Source organism: Paralichthys olivaceus, chromosome 12 (assembly GCF_024713975.1).
Source record: "Paralichthys olivaceus isolate ysfri-2021 chromosome 12, ASM2471397v2, whole genome shotgun sequence".
NCBI classification, from domain to species: domain Eukaryota; kingdom Metazoa; phylum Chordata; class Actinopteri; order Pleuronectiformes; family Paralichthyidae; genus Paralichthys; species Paralichthys olivaceus.
The window spans coordinates 24,325,818-24,345,621 of NC_091104.1; the positions used below are offsets into that span (position 1 = coordinate 24,325,818).

Here is a 19,804-nt window from a genome sequence, read left to right on the forward strand (position 1 = left end):
ACATGTGGAGCAGCTGGGAGACGGATGTTGGTGGAGCTGTGGTGCTTTTCAAGTCATTTTAGGAGAGAAACGAGTGGGAAAAGCCGCCGAGCAGCGCTGCTCACCGCGGTGAACGGGTGAGGTTTGGAGGCTCCACCGACAAAATGCAGAGAGCATCAGGGCTCTTCATGACTTCAATATGAAGACACACAAGTCCGCTACCTGCTTCCTCACTGTCAGCCTCCAGCACCGCTCACCCACTGATGTTTCACTCGTTTATCAGTGAAGAGAAAACACAAGTGTCTCGGCGTTCACACTGCACACAGCAGCCACGGCTGGATTGAGTCTCCACGGTTCTCATGGTGTGTTCAAGTACCGCCTCCCGATCGGGATTCCTCATCAGTTCTGTCACTCACTCCGATAGTTCCTCGTTGATCTAAACACAGAGACAAAGATGGCAGAAGTCCCTCCAGCTCCAGCTCCAGCCCCCGCCCCGGCCAAAGCGGCCAAGAAGAAGGTTGTGAAACCGAAGAAGGTCGGCCCCAGCGTCAGGGAGATCATCATCGAAGCCGTGTCCGCGTCCAAGGAGCGGAACGGCGTGTCAGCGGCCGCCCTCAAGAAGGCTCTGGCTGCCGGAGGCTACGATGTGGAGAAGAACAAGTCCCGCGTCAACACCGCCATCAAGGGCCTGGTGATCAAGGGGACCCTGGTCCAGACCAAGGGAACCGGGGCCTCCGGCTCATTCAAGATCAACAAGAAGGTGGAGCCCAAGGTGAAGAAGCCGGTCAAGAAGGCCGCTCTCAAAGTGAAGAAGCCCGCCGCCAAGAAACCCCTAGCGGCTAAAAAGGCCAAAGCAGCGGCAGCCAAGAAGCCAGCAGCCGCTAAAAAGTCCCCGAAGAAGGCGACGAAACCCGCAGCGGCCAAGAAAGCAGCCAAGAGCCCCAAGAAGGTGGCCAAGAGCCCTAAGAAGGTGGCAGTCAAGAGCCCCAAGAAGGTGGCGAAAAAGGCTCCTGCAGCCAAGAAAGCCCCCGCGAAGAAGGCTGCCAAACCCAAAGTGAAGAAGACAGCAGCCAAGAAGAAGTGAGCTGTCCTCACTGTGAAACATGTTCATCCTGCTAAAAGGCTCTTTTAAGAGCCACACACGTCGATCCACAAAGAGCTGCTTCCTCATCAAACATCACCACTGTCACTCACTGGCAACACATATGTAGAGACTGACTTCTTAACTAAAGAGTCGAGTTATATAGAAACATGTTCAATATTTATTTGTTACAATGTCAAGTTATTTAATGTCAAATACATCAAATACAAATTAATTTAAACGATATTTAGACACTGAAGTAGAAGCAGGCTACTACTGACACACACACACACACACACACACACACACACACACACACACACACACACACACACACACACACACTGTGCAACATCATGTACATCGATTTCAGCTTTACATCATATATTTATAATTTAGATTTTCTTCTTAACAATTATTAATTTGTCATATTTGGTTGTGTAGAAACATATTTATTGTCTTACTGTATATTTATCTTAGTAAACGCATAAGAATGAGTCAGTTATTGACTTTGAGCCACTTAGAATTGACGATGTCCACTTTGCATGAGAATATGTAGTAACATCCGGATTCCAAGAGATGGCGCTGCACTACAATGTGTGAACCAGAACACCGTCCACTACCATGATGAAGTCTCCTACATGTCCTGTCAGAAGCTTTGTTTTCCAGTAGGTCAGCTGCTCCTGTTTTATTCTCATCTAATGATTCAAACACTAAGTTAATTTGTTTCATGTAAATATCAACACATCTTGTGTGGAAGTAAATCTAAGTAACTCCCACCTGAAGATTGTTTTTCAAATCTTGACTATGACTCTGCTTGGGTGTGTCCAAATATAGTCATTTACACCCAGTGCTCACATGTAATTGCTCAATAGCAATTTAGTTTTTCAGATTTAAAAGAAAGTTTCTTTCAAATCATAATCTCTTTACCTTTGTATCTAAACCTCTCGAACCCTATCCTGACTTGTTCTCTCCACCTTGACAACAGCCCTGTGTAGGTGTGTTTACACAGTTGGAGCTAACGTTAAAACCACGTCTGACGAAGGCTACTAACTTTCAGAATATAATTTTAAACTACTAAATTAGACACATTGTTTCAGGACCATGGACAGAGCAGTTAGTTGTGTTTAGGTGCTGTACTTCAACAGTTTGTTTTATGAATGGATGTTGTGGAGCAGAGCGCAGCCACTTTACACTTCAAGTCTATGTGGAAACAAGCTACACATTTAAATACACACGTAGGGGAGAACAGAGTAATATGAATCAGTCAGTCATGCAAAGTGAATTAATCATGTTCATAACCTCAAAATAACTGTTGATCTGAGTTACTGTGTGAACCAGTTTTGTGAAAATGGTGCATGTGGGATAAATTGAGTCATTGCTCACTGAATTCTAACACATATACAAACTGTAAAAGTTTATGTATGTGTTAAAATGTGTATTTAATGGATACCTTGTTGGCTAATGTCATGTTCGAGTCACACAAAACATGTTAACTACACAAAAGTACATGTATACATACATTATTTCTGTATCTAACACAAAAAGGTCAGAATTTAACCCTTACTAAAATGTTTGAGTAACATGTTGAACAACAGTAAACAACCATATGGTTTTACTTAAAACGTTATCCTTTGTTAAATTGCTGGAATATGTTGTACCAGTTATTAATGTGGCACCATTTCCCCATAGAGTGTAAATCTGAAACAATACTAATCACATGCTTTATCAGCTATGGGTACTCAACAACCTGAGGTATAACTTCTGTTCCTTGTTTGTTCAGTACTTGTATTGTGTATTTTCCAAGTTAGATTAGGACATGTGGAGACTTGCTCTTTACCAAAGGTGAGTGTGTGGCTCTTAAAAGAGCCTTTGTGTTGGTGGTTTCCAGCAGCTTCGCTTTACTTGGACTTGGCGGCCTTCTCGGTCTTCTTGGGCAACAGAACAGCCTGGATGTTGGGCAGCACGCCGCCCTGAGCGATGGTCACTCCGCCCAGGAGTTTGTTGAGCTCCTCGTCGTTGCGGACGGCCAGCTGCAGGTGGCGGGGGATGATACGGGTCTTCTTGTTGTCGCGGGCGGCGTTTCCAGCCAGCTCCAGGATCTCAGCGGTCAGGTACTCCAGCACAGCCGCCAAGTAGACGGGGGCGCCGGCACCGACGCGCTGAGCATAGTTGCCTTTACGCAGCAGCCTGTGAACACGACCGACGGGGAACTGGAGCCCAGCGCGGGACGAGCGGGTCTTTGCCTTCGCTCTGGCCTTTCCACCTGTTTTGCCTCTTCCAGACATTTTCAAATCGTTTCCTGAAACACGTCAAGAGAAACTGCGGCAAACAGCTCGAACCCTCGCTTATATCTCAGCGGATCGCGCGGGAGCAGAGAAGAAGCCTCCAGCGGAGCAGGGGAGGTCGTTATGCACGTTTCTCCAATAAGCAGCGGGGACTCAGGCGATGGGTCGCTCCTTTGGGCGGAGCTGAGCTCCAGGAGGAGCCTCTCACCAATCAGGACCCGGGGATCTGAAATCACGTCACAATTTCACGACTGGCTCCGTCGTTTAAAAGCAGAGTGTCGCTGCTCTACTTCACTTTTTCTCAAGATCAGAGAAAGAAAACATACAATGGCAAGAACCAAGCAGACCGCTCGTAAATCCACCGGAGGCAAAGCCCCCAGGAAGCAGCTGGCCACCAAGGCTGCGCGTAAGAGCGCCCCGGCCACCGGCGGCGTGAAGAAGCCTCACCGTTACAGGCCCGGTACCGTGGCTCTGAGAGAGATCCGTCGCTACCAGAAATCGACGGAGCTGCTGATCCGCAAGCTGCCCTTCCAGCGCCTGGTCAGAGAAATCGCTCAGGATTTCAAGACCGACCTGCGCTTCCAGAGCTCCGCTGTCATGGCTCTGCAGGAGGCCAGCGAGGCTTACCTGGTCGGCCTGTTCGAGGACACCAACCTGTGCGCCATCCACGCCAAGAGGGTGACCATCATGCCCAAGGACATCCAGCTGGCCCGCCGCATCCGCGGAGAGAGAGCTTAAACTGCTGCTGCTGCTGCATTCACGATAACAACGGCTCTTTTAAGAGCCACTTCACTGCACTCAAGACAAAACTCCTCCGCTGCTCTCACTAGTTACTGACTGATCATAGATCTAGAAGCTTTCAGCACCAAATAATCAACCAATATACGTGATGTTGCTAATGACGTTCATAGTTCAGCATTTAATTCATTAATAGACAAATAATGTGAATAAACCATTCGCTTTCAATCACACTCTAGATCTGTCAGACCATTTTTTAAATTTACAATTACAGACCACACTGATTCTGGACAGACATTATATTATTGTCTGTGTCGATCAGATTAGAGATGGGATTTATGGATCTTTGGAGGGAGCCAAATATTTGGGATCTGGTCATTTCAAAGAGCCATTTAAAAGACTGGCTCATTTGACTCATTTTTATATTAATTCACTTTTAAGAAGCCAGCCTGGGTTAATTCATTTTATCCTGGAAATAATCACAGGGAGGAATGATGGGCTGAGATTTGGATCAGACCAATTTTGAACTCAGATTTCCCACCAATATTTCAGTTTGAATTATTCTGAAATATTGATTATGGCTTCATTTGACACATGTGGACAAGATTTTAAAGTCTGATATGGATTAATTGTAAATATTCCACTGCTATATCCCTCTGAGTTGACAGTAATATCACTATTTACCCTGAGTATAAAGTGTGTGTATGTGTGTAAAACTACTTTGACTTGTGTTATTCATGCAACACCTACGTCTGCCTGATGTGGAGGCAGAAGTACAGGCACTCTCCACTTCATCGTCAGAGTCATGCTCTCTCCTCACCTCTGAGATTTTAACAGTGGGGTGTTGAGTTTTAAAATGCCTGTGCAAATTATTTGTGGATCCAGATTTCAATGAAATTAACTTCTGGCAAATATAGCACTTAGCCTTTCTGTCTGCCTCAAGCGAAAAGTGCATCTGAATGCTGCTCCTTTTCCCTGGGCTCATTTTGCAGAACGACGACGGACGGTCCTCCCCCTCTTTCAGGCTGCTGTTCACTGCACTGCCGACTCAGAAGCACTCGCTTTTTTTTTTTTTTTTCTGTGTTTTTCACTGAGGCCCTCACATGAAGGGAGCATGCACAACGTGAACTTGTTGCTTAGGTGCTCCTCCCCATGCTCTCTCCGTCTCACTCACTGGAGGAGCTTGTGTGAGCAACTGTGAACCATAGGTGTGAACTCAGGGAGAGAGAAAAAGAAGAACGGCTCCCAACCAAACGCGACTCAGTTCCCATCGTTCATGTTAATGAGCCAGACAAAATATTTGGTTCGTTCGTGAACGACCCAACTCTAGATCAGATAACACTGTAAACATCTTTCAACAATCAACTCCTGACATTTCATCCACAGCCATGTGACAGTACAATAGAGGAACGTTATCAAAAGTTCACTCACACTGTTGATTCAATGATCAATGTAATGAAGGGTGGGGGCAGATCTGGCAGATCTCAAAGCAGTAAAAGAGTAAAACAGCATAAGAGTTATTATATATGGTTCACATAAGGAACAGAGGTCAGAAGGTGACTTGACACAGATAACAGATCTGCACCTGAAAGCATGAAATATGTAACAAAATAATCCAATAAATATATACATTGCAATCCATGTTTTTGAGATTACTGGTCTTTATAATGAGATTATTAAGGCAAGTGAGCTGCCATTTCAGTTACTGAGGTTACGACAGCAAGACAAACTGTGCAAGACGCCCTTGATCTGATCTTCCAAGATGAGGAAGCAGATAGTGATTTGAAGGAGGATGTGTCAGAGCAGGAGGACAACATGGAGGAAAACTACGATTACAGCCGTTCTGATGACGACATTTATATCTTCTGACATATGACATTAAAAATGAAACAATATTTCCTACTAGTCCTCTTCTGTCCGACCATTATTAATGTACAACTATTGACAACACTGAGAAGCTACAATTTAATGAGCTTCTTTACAAATACAATTATAACCACCAGGGAAAACATCCACCACCTCCTCCCCATGAATAACACACATCACTGATTCTTGAGACATGGGACAAAACACGTCCAACATTGCAACCTGCTAATGGGCTTAAAAATATTTTCAATTGTAGATGGGACTGATAATATAATTTAATCTGCACAGTTATCACTTTCAATTGAATCATTATATCAAATCTATGACACTCACTCTCTTCCCACTGCATCTAAAACAGTAGGTCCACAGAGAAGGGTTCAATCATTAATTTGCAATACAATGGTTACAAATACATTTATGCTACACCTTGTTGTTTATGTTAGTGCCTGTTTGTGTAGTCAAATGTTAACTTCCTCATTTAAAGGTTCATTGTGTAACAAGCTGGTAACATCATATCAAACTTGGTGTTCCTCACTCCCCCCTCCCTTCGAGAGCTACGGTGGCCCTCATGCGTCAAAATGCTGGATGACCTCACTGAGCTGACTTCTCTGCAGTGTCTATAGATCGATACATATTGATGAATGTAACCTGTTTATTTTGAATGCAAACTGTAGTTAATAGTTTACATGAAGACAATGTGTTAACATGCTGTGGTAGTGCTTTATTACTGACATTAGGTAGCTGAATTAGCTGAATGCTAATGCAGGCTAACAATATTGATGCTGGCTAATGTTAGCACACAGGCTCGTATAACAGGGAGATGGCGTTAGCAGGAGACACTTGTCTTCTCTGTTTACGTGCTGACACACTTGAGTTCTGTACTGAGGTGAGCAAGAGAAGAGGAGGAGATCCTGGAGCTGCAGCAGTGAGGAGGAGGAGAGACTGGACCACTGGGAGCAGATTGAAGCTACAGGTTTGTGTTTTCATTATATGACTACATGGTCTGCTTGATATCAACAAGAACAATACAACACAAGTGTTTTCATACCACAGCTCTGTGTGCACATCTTACTGAATAATGTTACTGTAACATTAGCTGTGCAGTGCACGTCAGCCACTGACTGTAAAACCTCAGAGACACCACTGAACAATTATTATAGAAATACTGTATGTTACAGGAATATGTTGTTATTGTTTTGCATATGTGGGATACAAGAAACATTGCAGCCTATAACCCCTAATAACTGACCTTATCATATAACCAACATCATATAGAGCTAATAATAAAGCCTTATCTGAGTTTCTCCTTTGTTTATGTTTTCAGACACTTATTGAGGAGATGAGTGTGGAGCAGCACAGGAGCTGACAGCTACAGACATGGTGACTCACCTCCTGCTGGAGTGTCATGGTGTTCTTATGAACTGTAGAGACTAACCTTTCAGACAGTCAGAAGAAATGCTGTGGTCAAGATCCTGAAAACTGTGAGTCTACCACCGTACTTCTCCCAGTACTGCCCAGAAGTGTTTAACATGTTCACAGGCAGTACCAGGAAGATGTTACGGTGTTAGACCATATTAGAGAGCGTGGGGATGACAACACTTTTACCGCAGCATATCAACATTATTATTATTATCAACATGGCTCTTTAGGCCAGGGAACCCATCTTGTCATCCCCAGCTGCTGTTTTTGTCCCTCTGAAGGTTTTGTACAGTACCACGTATTCACACACCTGTCAAATGTATCTAGTATTACAAAAGCAAAGCCGATATGAGTAAGACTTACAGGGTTTGTATTCCACAAGAATGATGTCTTTGTGTCCACACTCCAGACCAGTTGGTGGCGGTAATGCACATAACTGTTCATAGCTAAGAGCCAAAAAGCCAGAAGAAGAAGAAGAATCAGTAAATATAGAGACGTGCCTCAGACCGGTTTGTCCTTTAGATGATCTGTAGCAACAACATTAGACATATTGTTAATTTAATCATCAATGTGTTTGCAAGTCATGTGGACACACTGATTGTTAAGAAATGATACATGATCAACAGAACCAATGAATCCATTGTGTAAATGATTCAGAGCGTTGGGACACTGGACAATAAAACTAATTCAATATGAACCATGAGTATTAAATTGAACCATGATTGAATTCACCACAGTTCCAGTATTAGTGTAAAGTGGCTATTTGAGTGTTGGTGCACATGTTGTTGGAGTCAGGACAGTTTGTCTCTATAGAGAAAGTGTGTGGCTCTTAAAAGAGCCGTTGGTTTGATGTGATGTCTCCAGAGTGGTTTACTTGGAGCTGGTGTACTTGGTCACGGCCTTGGTGCCCTCAGACACGGCGTGTTTAGCCAGCTCACCGGGCAGCAGCAGGCGGACGGCGGTCTGAATCTCCCTGGAGGTGATGGTGGAGCGCTTGTTGTAATGAGCCAGACGAGAGGCCTCACCGGCGATGCGCTCGAAGATGTCGCTCACGAAGGAGTTCATGATGCCCATGGCCTTGGAGGAGATCCCAGTGTCGGGGTGGACCTGCTTCAGCACCTTGTACACGTAGATGGCGTAGCTCTCCTTCCTGCTCTTTCTCCTCTTCTTTCCGCCCTTACCGGGGGCCTTCGTCACCGCTTTCTTGGAGCCCTTCTTGGGCGCGGACTTCGCTGGTTCAGGCATCGTCACGATATTATTCGATCAAATGAATGAAGTCGTCAGTGAACAGGCTGTATTTGAACACAACACATGTAAAGTGGCTGTGCTGTTCCCTCTCTGTGATTGGCTGAATGTTGATCGTCAGTGTAACAGCAGTGGGCGTGTCTCCATGTCCAGAGTCCATTATTCTGCTGCTGACAGAGGTTGAACTGTAGAGATGAACTGGAACATTTGGGGGGTTAAGAAATGCATGATGTCTGAAACTATATATGTTCTTATTATTGATGTTAGTATCACATTAGTATCATTTCAAACTATCTGAACTAAAGCGACCTGATAAACACACTGCTCTAAATATTAAGGGAACACTTGATCGTCACAGTAAAACACCAAGTCAGTTAAACTTCAGGTTTATTAATCTGTTCATTTAGATTGAACTGAATATAATTATTGTCTTCATGATAACAACCAGTCTGATGGAGCTTAAATGTGATGGTTACACAAGTATTCCTGGTCTCCCTCCGTCTCTCTCTTTGTGTCCCCAACACCTTAGTTAAGTTGATTCATGTATTTATGGTAATTTACATAAATGTTTACAATGTTGACTGTTGAGTTATTTACTTGTGTACGTTTCCACATGTAACTATTTAGCTTCTTTAGAACAGTAACAATGTGTTGATGCCAGAACATTGATATCTCAAGTATTGTTACTTCAAACTGGGTTAGAAAGACATGCTATTGTTGTTGGGGAGGACCAACACAGCCCTCTGAGTGCAGAGTGTTCTTATAGAAAAGTACTGCTGGGAAGGAGCCATGAAAAGTCAAGGAGGATTACAGGTGTAAAAAGAACTTATTTTCTATTCAGAAAAACAAACATATTATTTCATGTAGTACAGCAGGATCTGTGGGTTTTAACAAATGAATCAAGTTCCACTCCACCACCCATCGTATGACTGTGGTCCAGTCAGCATCCTCTTTCTGGACAGTCACATAAGAACATGATACTTTACCAATCTGAGATAGTGATATCTACTCAATATCTATATTAGAGTTAAGGTGTAAATGTATATGTGAATGTAGTGTTTTTATACATGTTGGATGGAAACTCACTACAGAGAGAAACTGAAACAAAATAAGTTTAATTCACGTGGTAACATGGTTTATATATGGATAATTACTAAGATCACGTTTCCATTAATGATCAGACCCTGATTGATTGTTGTTCTCTGGAAGAACTAGTGATGAGGGTTGAGCAGAGGATGTGAGCTCTCATTGACTCAGTGTGTGGCTCTTAAAAGAGCCGTTGTGTTGTTGAGCAGTTGAAAGTGAGTTTATCCACCGAAGCCGTACAGAGTGCGGCCCTGTCTCTTCAGAGCATACACCACGTCCATGGCGGTCACGGTCTTCCTCTTGGCGTGCTCGGTGTAGGTGACAGCATCGCGGATGACATTCTCCAGGAAAACCTTCAACACGCCGCGGGTCTCCTCGTAGATCAGACCGGAGATACGCTTCACTCCGCCACGGCGAGCCAGGCGGCGGATGGCGGGCTTGGTGATTCCCTGGATGTTATCACGGAGAACTTTGCGGTGACGCTTTGCGCCTCCTTTACCGAGACCTTTTCCTCCCTTTCCTCGTCCAGACATTTCTCTTCAGTCAGATGAGAGCTAGTCGATAGTGTGACCCCCGGGAATCACAGCTATTCATAGGCTGCATGAGGACGTGTTAGAAGACAGAGATGGACGTATTCCTCCTCTGTGGATCCGCTGATAATAAACTCTTTGGTGCGCTAGCGCCCCCACAGGAGCAGAGGTTGGATGTAGGACTGTAGATATTAAGGTCTGACACTTGACCAGTTTTGTGGAACAGTAGAACTGTAGCACGTCCCCGTCAAGTAAGAATAGAGTCTGTAACAAGCTTGGTTAAAGATAAGAGTTACATTAGGACTGATTAGAGAAGTATAACACAAAGCACATAGAGCCCCGAGGGAAATGGTTCAGAAAGCTGCTGTGCATGTCTCCCCATGTCTGATGAACCATCAGTGTTTCTCACACGACAGTTATGGTCGGTAGATTAGGCTCCAAAGCAGAGGGAAGAGTTTTAATGATTAGAAAAGTAGATGTTATGGTGACCTCGATATCATCTAAACAACCAATATAAATATGTGTAAAACATTGATACTTCAAATATGTTTTTTCTACAAATCTAAAACAGCCTGGGTCCTGGGCGTACACTATGCATCCAGGTCATTGACATTAAATCATGAAACATTTATTTGTACACAGATATCTCACATGCATTAAATGTGAAGCCAAAAAATGAAGTTACCTATTTTTTTTTTCACTTATATACATTAAACATTTAATGGTGTCAAAATGACCCCAAGGACAATAGGAGATTTAAAATGAGAACAAATACATAGCAATCTCAAAATGAATAGGATTGCATGACTATGTTTTTTTTTGTTTTTTTTCTTTGTCCACTGAAACAATGTGTCCAATCCAGTAATTGAAAATCATACTCTGAGAATATGTAGCATTTTTGAAATGTGGTTTGGATTTTATCTCAGAGTGTTTGAACACATCGATGCGGGGCCATTGCCAAGGTTGGAAATAATATACAACAAAAATGATACATTAGTCTATTCCTGTGTCTTCCAGTTAGTCATAGGTTTGAGTTGTTGCTCACTATGATGTAAACACCTTGGTCAAAACTTGACTTTAACCCAGACTGCACACTACACTTGATTTAAATGTTAACATCTGCAGCTCCTGCTAATGGCAGAGTAAAGTACAAGAGTAACATTTATAAGATAATAGTGTCATGAAACAAATACAGTGGAAGGAGTAATGACAAGTTAGAAATACACACAATGTGTAGAAAAGTAGAAGTACTGTAGTCATATACAATAGCTCTGAAGGTACTTTTCATTATGTTTTTATAATCAGGTTTTAAAAGTGTAGTGCTGTGTGTGTGCGGTCACATGTGTGATTATAGACATGTTTCAAAAGAGTCACAAATATTTTAATAAAAACATTGACAAAGTCCTGTATTGTATTAAAGTGCTCCAGTAAACATGACAATGATCCAGCATGCACAACATCAGGACCATGAAACTGGAGCAGCTAAATGGAACTCAACCGTCATCCCGAACAACAGTGCATGTAGCTCTGTCTGCATCTGAATGGTTTGGATTCCTCGATAAACACTTTGCACATTGAAGTTTACTCTTGTTCCCCAGAGGAGCGTAACTCTGGATCAATTCAATAAGAAGCTCCATGTGTTTTTCTGAGCATTCTACCTCTTCTCAGGGTCTTCTTCAGTGAGCTAAAACAGCTTTGGTTCTATCATGTGAGCGGAGGTTGTAATGTTGGTCATGATTTGACCATTGGACCAGTTCCTTTAACTCATGAAAACCCTGAGATGCAATTGAAAGCATCAAACATGATTGTCCCTGAGGGGATGGACTTATAAAGCTTGGATATAATGTTTGGTCTTGACCACACAGCAAGCAGATTTATTGTTATCTTTTCAACTTTGTCTTTGCTTTCCTACCTTTGTGTCATGAGTTTAAAACTGAGATGAATAAAACACTGTTGTTGTTGTTTTGCTATGAGCTTGGATGGGGTGAGAGGAGGGATGAGGGATATTGATCTTGTTTTATTGTAGATATCATGGAAAACACTTTGCTTTATATTGTTTGTTTATAAAGTACTAGATAAATGAAGTATGTTTAAATGGATAAAAATCCATGTTTACAGGCTAATTTACCCACAGCAATCTACACAAACTCAGACTGCACACGTGTGTATATTCTGGATACACAGAGTGTTTGTTGAGACTGAGGTCTTCATTTGTAATATGAATATGTTACTGGCTATAAAAGTCTGAGACTATTTGATCTATAGATCAATAGCTATCCAACTGACAGCTTGACAGAAACACACAAAGGGAATAATTTAATATATGAGACAAATAGTTCTTGATAAGCCTTTGTCATTGTTTAATGAATATTTTTCATAAATAATGATGAACATACTATACAAACACTATCTTTAAAATTAAGAACAAAAGTTTTTTTTACAAAATCGCACAATAGGAATAACAACAAATTCCAGTATATCATACACATTTTCTAATAAATGATGGAACCTGTTGAGTTTTTGTATTAAATGAAAGAGAAATGTGGCTCAATATGAATGTGATCATAGTTTGAAGTTAATATTTAGTAAACTTCACAGATCCAACCCATGGACATGAAATGTAGCTCTAATGATATAATGACTCTCCAGCATCCTCAGCATGAAACGTTCACGGCTCTGATAGAAAGTCTGGCTCCACTTCACCATGAGCCTCGGCCATCAGCGGTGTGTTTGCTGCCTGCACAATAACCTGACTTTCTTCCAAAGGATCATCAGCAGCTGCTTGTTTTGACTCGGTCTCTCTGAACCAACATGTGGAGCAGCTGGGAGACGGATGTTGGTGGAGCTGTGGTGCTTTTCAAGTCATTTTAGGAGAGAAACGAGTGGGAAAAGCCGCCGAGCAGCGCTGCTCACCGCGGTGAACGGGTGAGGTTTGGAGGCTCCACCGACAAAATGCAGAGAGCATCAGAGCTCTTCATGACTTCAATATGAAGACACACAAGTCCGCTACCTGCTTCCTCACTGTCAGCCTCCAGCACCGCTCACCCACTGATGTTTCACTCGTTTATCAGTGAAGAGAAAACACAAGTGTCTCGGCGTTCACACTGCACACAGGAGCCACGGCTGGATTGAGTCTCCACGGTTCTCATGGTGTGTTCAAGTACCGCCTCCCGATCGGGACTCTTCATTAGTCCGGTCACTCACTCCGATAGTTCCTCGTTGATCTAAACTCAGAGACAAAGATGGCAGAAGTCGCTCCAGCTCCAGCCGCCGCCCCGGCCAAAGCGGCCAAGAAGAAGGTTGTGAAACCGAAGAAGGTCGGCCCCAGCGTCAGGGAGATCATCATCGAAGCCGTGTCCGCGTCCAAGGAGCGGAACGGCGTGTCAGCGGCCGCCCTCAAGAAGGCTCTGGCTGCCGGAGGCTACGATGTGGAGAAGAACAAGTCCCGCGTCAACACCGCCATCAAGGGCCTGGTGATCAAGGGGACCCTGGTCCAGACCAAGGGAACCGGGGCCTCCGGCTCATTCAAGATCAACAAGAAGGTGGAGCCCAAGGTGAAGAAGCCGGTCAAGAAGGCCGCTCTCAAAGTGAAGAAGCCCGCCGCCAAGAAACCCCTAGCGGCTAAAAAGGCCAAAGCAGCGGCAGCCAAGAAGCCAGCAGCCGCTAAAAAGTCCCCGAAGAAGGCGACGAAACCCGCAGCGGCCAAGAAAGCAGCCAAGAGCCCCAAGAAGGTGGCCAAGAGCCCTAAGAAGGTGGCAGTCAAGAGCCCCAAGAAGGTGGCGAAAAAGGCTCCTGCAGCCAAGAAAGCCCCCGCGAAGAAGGCTGCCAAACCCAAAGTGAAGAAGACAGCAGCCAAGAAGAAGTGAGCTGTCCTCACTGTGAAACATGTTCATCCTGCTAAAAGGCTCTTTTAAGAGCCACACACGTCGATCCACAAAGAGCTGCTTCCTCATCATACATCACCACTGTCACTCACTGGCAACACATATGTAGAGACTGACTTCTTAACTAAAGAGAGTCGAGTTAGATAGAAACATGTTCAATATTTATTTGTTACAAAGTCAAGTTATTTAATGTCAAATACATTTAACATATCTTTAGACACTGAAGGAGAAGCAGACTACTACTGACACACACACTGTGCAACATGTACATCGATTTCAGCTTTACATCATATATTTATACTTTAGATTTTCCTCTTAAGAAGTATTCAATTGTCATATTTGGTTGTGTAGAAACATATTTATTGTCTTACTGTATATTTATCTTAGTAAACGCATAAGAATGAGTCAATTATTGACTTTGAGCTACTTAGAATTGTCGATGTCCACTTTGCATGAGAATATGTAGTAACATCCGGATTCCAAGAGATGGCGCTGCACTACAATATGTGAACCAGAACACCGTCCACTACCATGATGAAGTCTCCTACATTTCCTTTCAGAAGCTTTGTTTTCCAGTAGGTCAGAATATAATTTTAAACTACTAAATTAGACACATTGTTTCAGGACCATGGACAGAGCAGTTAGTTGTGTTTAGGTGCTGTACTTCAACAGTTTGTTTCTCTGAATGGATGTTGTGGAGCAGAGCGCAGCCGCTTTACACTTCAAGTCTCTGTGGAAACAAGCTACACATTTAAATACACACGTAGGGGAGAACAGAGAAAGATGAATCAGTCAGTCACGCAAAGTGAATTCATCATGTTCATAACCTCAAAATAACCGTTGATCTGAGTTACTGTGTGAACCAGTTTTGTGAAAATGGTGCATGTGGGATAAATTGAGTCATTGCTCACTGAATTCTAACACATATACAAACTGTAAAAGTTTATGTATGTGTTAAAATGTGTATTTAATGGATACCTTGTTGGCAAATGTCATGTTTGAGTCACACAAAACATGTTAACTACACAAAAGTACATGTATACATACATTCTTTCTGTATCTAACACAAAAAGGTCAGAATTTAACCCTTACTAAAATGTTTGAGTAACATGTTGAACAAAAGTAAACAACCATATGGTTTTACTTAAAACGTTTATGCCTTTGTTAAATTGCTGGAATATATGTTGTATCAGTCATTAATGTGGCACCATTTACCCATAGAGTGTAAATCTGAAACAATACTAATCACGTGCTTTATCAGCTATGGGTACCCAACAACCTGAGGTATGACTTCTGTTCCTTGTTTGTTCAGTACTTGTGTATTTTCCAAGTTAGATTAGGACATGTGGAGACTTGCTCTTTACCAGAGGTGAGTATGTGGCTCTTAAAAGAGCCTTTGTGTTGGTGATTTCCAGCAGCTTCGCTTTACTTGGACTTGGCGGCCTTCTCGGTCTTCTTGGGCAACAGAACAGCCTGGATGTTGGGCAGCACGCCGCCCTGAGCGATGGTCACTCCGCCCAGGAGTTTGTTGAGCTCCTCGTCGTTGCGGACGGCCAGCTGCAGGTGGCGGGGGATGATACGGGTCTTCTTGTTGTCGCGGGCGGCGTTTCCAGCCAGCTCCAGGATCTCAGCGGTCAGGTACTCCAGCACAGCCGCCAGGTAGACGGGGGCGCCGGCACCGACGCGCTGAGCATAGTTGCCTTTACGCAGCAGCCTGTGAACACGACCGACGGGGAACTGGAGCCCAGCGCGGGACGAGCGGGTCTTTGCCTTCGCTCTGGCCTTTCCGCCTGTTTTGCCTCTTCCGGACATTTTCAAATCGTTTCCTGAAACACGTCAAGAGAAACTGCGGCAACCAGCTCGAACCCTCGTTTATATATCAGCGGATCGCGCGGGACGGATCATGCCAGACCAACCAGAGAAGAAGACTCCAGCGGAGCGGGGGGGGTCGTTCTCCACTTTTTTCTCCAATAAGCAGCGGGGACTCGGGCGGTGGGTCGCTCCTTTCGGCGGCGTTGAGCTTCAAGAGGAGCCTCTCACCAATCAGGACCAGGGGATCTGAAATCACGTCACCATTTCACGACTGGCTCCGTCGTTTAAAATCAGAGTGTCGCTGCTCTACTTCACTTTTTCTCCCGAACAGAGAGAGAACACATACAATGGCAAGAACCAAGCAGACCGCTCGTAAATCCACCGGAGGCAAAGCCCCCAGGAAGCAGCTGGCCACCAAGGCTGCGCGTAAAAGCGCCCCGGCCACCGGCGGCGTGAAGAAGCCTCACCGTTACAGGCCCGGTACCGTGGCTCTGAGAGAGATCCGTCGCTACCAGAAATCTACGGAGCTGCTGATCCGCAAGCTGCCCTTCCAGCGCCTGGTCAGAGAAATCGCTCAGGATTTCAAGACCGACCTGCGCTTCCAGAGCTCCGCTGTCATGGCTCTGCAGGAGGCCAGCGAGGCTTACCTGGTCGGCCTGTTCGAGGACACCAACCTGTGCGCCATCCACGCCAAGAGGGTTACCATCATGCCCAAGGACATCCAGCTGGCCCGCCGCATCCGCGGAGAGAGAGCTTAAACTGCTGCTACTGCTCCACTCACGATAACAACGGCTCTTTTAAGAGCCACTTCACTGCACTCAAGACAAAGCTCCTCCGCTGCTCTCACTAGTTACTGACTGATCATAGCTCTAGAAGCTTTCATCACCAAATAATCAACCAATATCAGTGATGTTGCTAATGATGGTCATAGTTCAGCATTTAATTCGTTAATAGACAAATAATGTGAATAAACCATTCACTTTCAATCACACTCTAGATCTGTCAGACCATTTTTTTAAATTTACAATAACAGACCACACTGATTCTGGACAGACATTATATTATTGTCTGTGTTGATCAGATTAGAGATGGGATTTATGGATCTTTGGAGGGAGCTGAATATTTGGGATCTGGTCATTTCAAAGATCCATTTAAAAGACTGGCTCATTTGGCTCATTTTTATATTAATTCACTTTTAAGAAGCCAGCCTGGGTTAATTCATTTTATCCTGGAAATAATCACAGGGAGGAATGATGGGCTGAGATTTGGATCAGACCAATTTTGAACTCAGATTTCCCACCAATATTTCAGTTTGAATTATTCTGAAATATTGATTATGGCTTCATTTGACACGTGTGGACAAGATTTTAAAGTCTGATATGGATTAATTGTAAATATTCCACTGCTATATCCCTCTGAGTTGACAGTAATGTCACTATTTACCCTTTGTATAAAGTGTGTATGTGTGTAAAACTACTTTGACTTGTGTAATTCATGCAACACCTACGTCTGCCTGATGTGGAGGCAGAAGTACAGACACTCTCCACTTCATCGTCAGAGTCATGCTCTCTCCTCACTGAGATTTTAACAGTGTGGTGTTGAGTTTTAAAATGCCTGTGCAAATTATTTGTGGATCCAGATTTCAATGAAATTAACTTCTGGCAAATATAGCACTTAGCCTTTCTGTCTGCCTCAAGCGAAAAGTGCATCTGAATGCTGCTCCTTTTCCCTGGGCTCATTTTGCAGAACGACGACGGACGGTCCTCCCCCTCTTTCAGGCTGCTGTTCACTGCACTGCCGACTCAGAAGCACTCGCTTTTTTTTTTTTTTTCTGTGTTTTTCACTGAGGCCCTCACATGAAGGGAGCATGCACAACGTGAACTTGTTGCTTAGGTGCTCCTCCCCATGCTCTCTCCGTCTCACTCACTGGAGGAGCTTGTGTGAGCAACTGTGAACCATAGGTGTGAACTCAGGGAGAGAGAAAAAGAAGAACGGCTCCCAACCAAACGCGACTCAGTTCCCATCGTTCATGTTAATGAGCCAGACAAAATATTTGGTTCGTTCGTGAACGACCCAACTCTAGATCAGATAACACTGTAAACATCTTTCAACAATCAACTCCTGACATTTCATCCACAGCCATGTGACAGTACAATAGAGGAACGTTATCAAAAGTTCACTCACACTGTTGATTCAATGATCAATGTAATGAAGGGTGGGGGCAGATCTGGCAGATCTCAAAGCAGTAAAAGAGTAAAACAGCATAAGAGTTATTATATATGGTTCACATAAGGAACAGAGGTCAGAAGGTGACTTGACACAGATAACAGATCTGCACCTGAAAGCATGAAATATGTAACAAAATAATCCAATAAATATATACATTGCAATCCATGTTTTTGAGATTACTGGTCTTTATAATGAGATTATTAAGGCAAGTGAGCTGCCATTTCAGTTACTGAGGTTACGACAGCAAGACAAACTGTGCAAGACGCCCTTGATCTGATCTTCCAAGATGAGGAAGCAGATAGTGATTTGAAGGAGGATGTGTCAGAGCAGGAGGACAACATGGAGGAAAACTACGATTACAGCCGTTCTGATGACGACATTTATATCTTCTGACATATGACATTAAAAATGAAACAATATTTCCTACTAGTCCTCTTCTGTCCGACCATTATTAATGTACAACTATTGACAACACTGAGAAGCTACAATTTAATGAGCTTCTTTACAAATACAATTATAACCACCAGGGAAAACATCCACCACCTCCTCCCCATGAATAACACACATCACTGATTCTTGAGACATGGGACAAAACACGTCCAACATTGCAACCTGCTAATGGGCTTAAAAATATTTTCAATTGTAGATGGGACTGATAATATAATTTAATCTGCACAGTTATCACTTTCAATTGAATCATTATATCAAATCTATGACACTCACTCTCTTCCCACTGCATCTAAAACAGTAGGTCCACAGAGAAGGGTTCAATCATTAATTTGCAATACAATGGTTACAAATACATTTATGCTACACCTTGTTGTTTATGTTAGTGCCTGTTTGTGTAGTCAAATGTTAACTTCCTCATTTAAAGGTTCATTGTGTAACAAGCTGGTAACATCATATCAAACTTGGTGTTCCTCACTCCCCCCTCCCTTCGAGAGCTACGGTGGCCCTCATGCGTCAAAATGCTGGATGACCTCACTGAGCTGACTTCTCTGCAGTGTCTATAGATCGATACATATTGATGAATGTAACCTGTTTATTTTGAATGCAAACTGTAGTTAATAGTTTACATGAAGACAATGTGTTAACATGCTGTGGTAGTGCTTTATTACTGACATTAGGTAGCTGAATTAGCTGAATGCTAATGCAGGCTAACAATATTGATGCTGGCTAATGTTAGCACACAGGCTCGTATAACAGGGAGATGGCGTTAGCAGGAGACACTTGTCTTCTCTGTTTACGTGCTGACACACTTGAGTTCTGTACTGAGGTGAGCAAGAGAAGAGGAGGAGATCCTGGAGCTGCAGCAGTAAAGAGGAGGAGAGACTGGACCACTGGGAGCAGATTGAAGCTACAGGTTTGTGTTTTCATTATATGACTACATGGTCTGCTTGATATCAACAAGAACAATACAACACAAGTGTTTTCATACCACAGCTCTGTGTGCACATCTTACTGAATAATGTTACTGTAACATTAGCTGTGCAGTGCACGTCAGCCACTGACTGTAAAACCTCAGAGACACCACTGAACAATTATTATAGAAATACTGTATGTTACAGGAATATGTTGTTATTGTTTTGCATATGTGGGATACAAGAAACATTGCAGCCTATAACCCCTAATAACTGACCTTATCAT

The 19,804-nt window shown here is 43.5% G+C and overlaps 7 protein-coding genes across 7 annotated transcripts; 4 read left to right on the plus strand and 3 right to left on the minus strand.

The window, feature by feature from the left end:
• On the plus strand, positions 1–1,192 carry LOC138412446 (histone H1-like). Its single transcript, XM_069536308.1, has one exon. It carries the CDS (start codon positions 434–436, stop codon positions 1,061–1,063), a length of 630 nt encoding a protein of 209 aa, XP_069392409.1. The 5' UTR covers positions 1–433; the 3' UTR covers positions 1,064–1,192.
• A 1,513-nt stretch (positions 1,193–2,705) lies between these two features.
• LOC138412406 (histone H2A) lies at positions 2,706–3,357 on the minus strand. Its single transcript, XM_069536211.1, has one exon. The coding sequence runs from the start codon at positions 3,346–3,348 to the stop codon at positions 2,962–2,964; it is 387 nt and encodes a 128-aa protein (XP_069392312.1). The 5' UTR covers positions 3,349–3,357; the 3' UTR covers positions 2,706–2,961.
• A 307-nt stretch (positions 3,358–3,664) lies between these two features.
• Positions 3,665–4,295, plus strand: LOC138412270 (histone H3). Its single transcript, XM_069535765.1, has one exon. It carries the CDS (start codon positions 3,676–3,678, stop codon positions 4,084–4,086), a length of 411 nt encoding a protein of 136 aa, XP_069391866.1. The 5' UTR covers positions 3,665–3,675; the 3' UTR covers positions 4,087–4,295.
• A 3,946-nt stretch (positions 4,296–8,241) lies between these two features.
• Positions 8,242–8,638, minus strand: LOC138412359 (histone H2B). The gene has a single exon (XM_069536078.1). It carries the CDS (start codon positions 8,614–8,616, stop codon positions 8,242–8,244), a length of 375 nt encoding a protein of 124 aa, XP_069392179.1. The 5' UTR covers positions 8,617–8,638.
• Positions 8,639–12,674: 4,036 nt separating this feature from the next.
• LOC138412372 (histone H1-like) lies at positions 12,675–15,196 on the plus strand. The gene has a single exon (XM_069536100.1). It carries the CDS (start codon positions 13,475–13,477, stop codon positions 14,096–14,098), a length of 624 nt encoding a protein of 207 aa, XP_069392201.1. The 5' UTR covers positions 12,675–13,474; the 3' UTR covers positions 14,099–15,196.
• Positions 15,197–15,300: 104 nt separating this feature from the next.
• Positions 15,301–15,985, minus strand: LOC138412377 (histone H2A). The gene has a single exon (XM_069536105.1). The coding sequence runs from the start codon at positions 15,926–15,928 to the stop codon at positions 15,542–15,544; it is 387 nt and encodes a 128-aa protein (XP_069392206.1). The 5' UTR covers positions 15,929–15,985; the 3' UTR covers positions 15,301–15,541.
• Positions 15,986–16,120: 135 nt separating this feature from the next.
• LOC138412374 (histone H3) lies at positions 16,121–17,336 on the plus strand. The gene has a single exon (XM_069536102.1). The coding sequence runs from the start codon at positions 16,276–16,278 to the stop codon at positions 16,684–16,686; it is 411 nt and encodes a 136-aa protein (XP_069392203.1). The 5' UTR covers positions 16,121–16,275; the 3' UTR covers positions 16,687–17,336.
• Positions 17,337–19,804: the final 2,468 nt, after the last annotated feature.

Coding starts and splice junctions, on each gene's coding strand:
- LOC138412377 (XM_069536105.1), bottom strand. CDS start 15,928: ATGTCCGGAAGAGGCAAAACAGGCGGAAAGGCCAGAGCGAAGGCAAAG.
- LOC138412406 (XM_069536211.1), bottom strand. CDS start 3,348: ATGTCTGGAAGAGGCAAAACAGGTGGAAAGGCCAGAGCGAAGGCAAAG.
- LOC138412446 (XM_069536308.1), top strand. CDS start 434: ATGGCAGAAGTCCCTCCAGCTCCAGCTCCAGCCCCCGCCCCGGCCAAA.
- LOC138412359 (XM_069536078.1), bottom strand. CDS start 8,616: ATGCCTGAACCAGCGAAGTCCGCGCCCAAGAAGGGCTCCAAGAAAGCG.
- LOC138412372 (XM_069536100.1), top strand. CDS start 13,475: ATGGCAGAAGTCGCTCCAGCTCCAGCCGCCGCCCCGGCCAAAGCGGCC.
- LOC138412374 (XM_069536102.1), top strand. CDS start 16,276: ATGGCAAGAACCAAGCAGACCGCTCGTAAATCCACCGGAGGCAAAGCC.
- LOC138412270 (XM_069535765.1), top strand. CDS start 3,676: ATGGCAAGAACCAAGCAGACCGCTCGTAAATCCACCGGAGGCAAAGCC.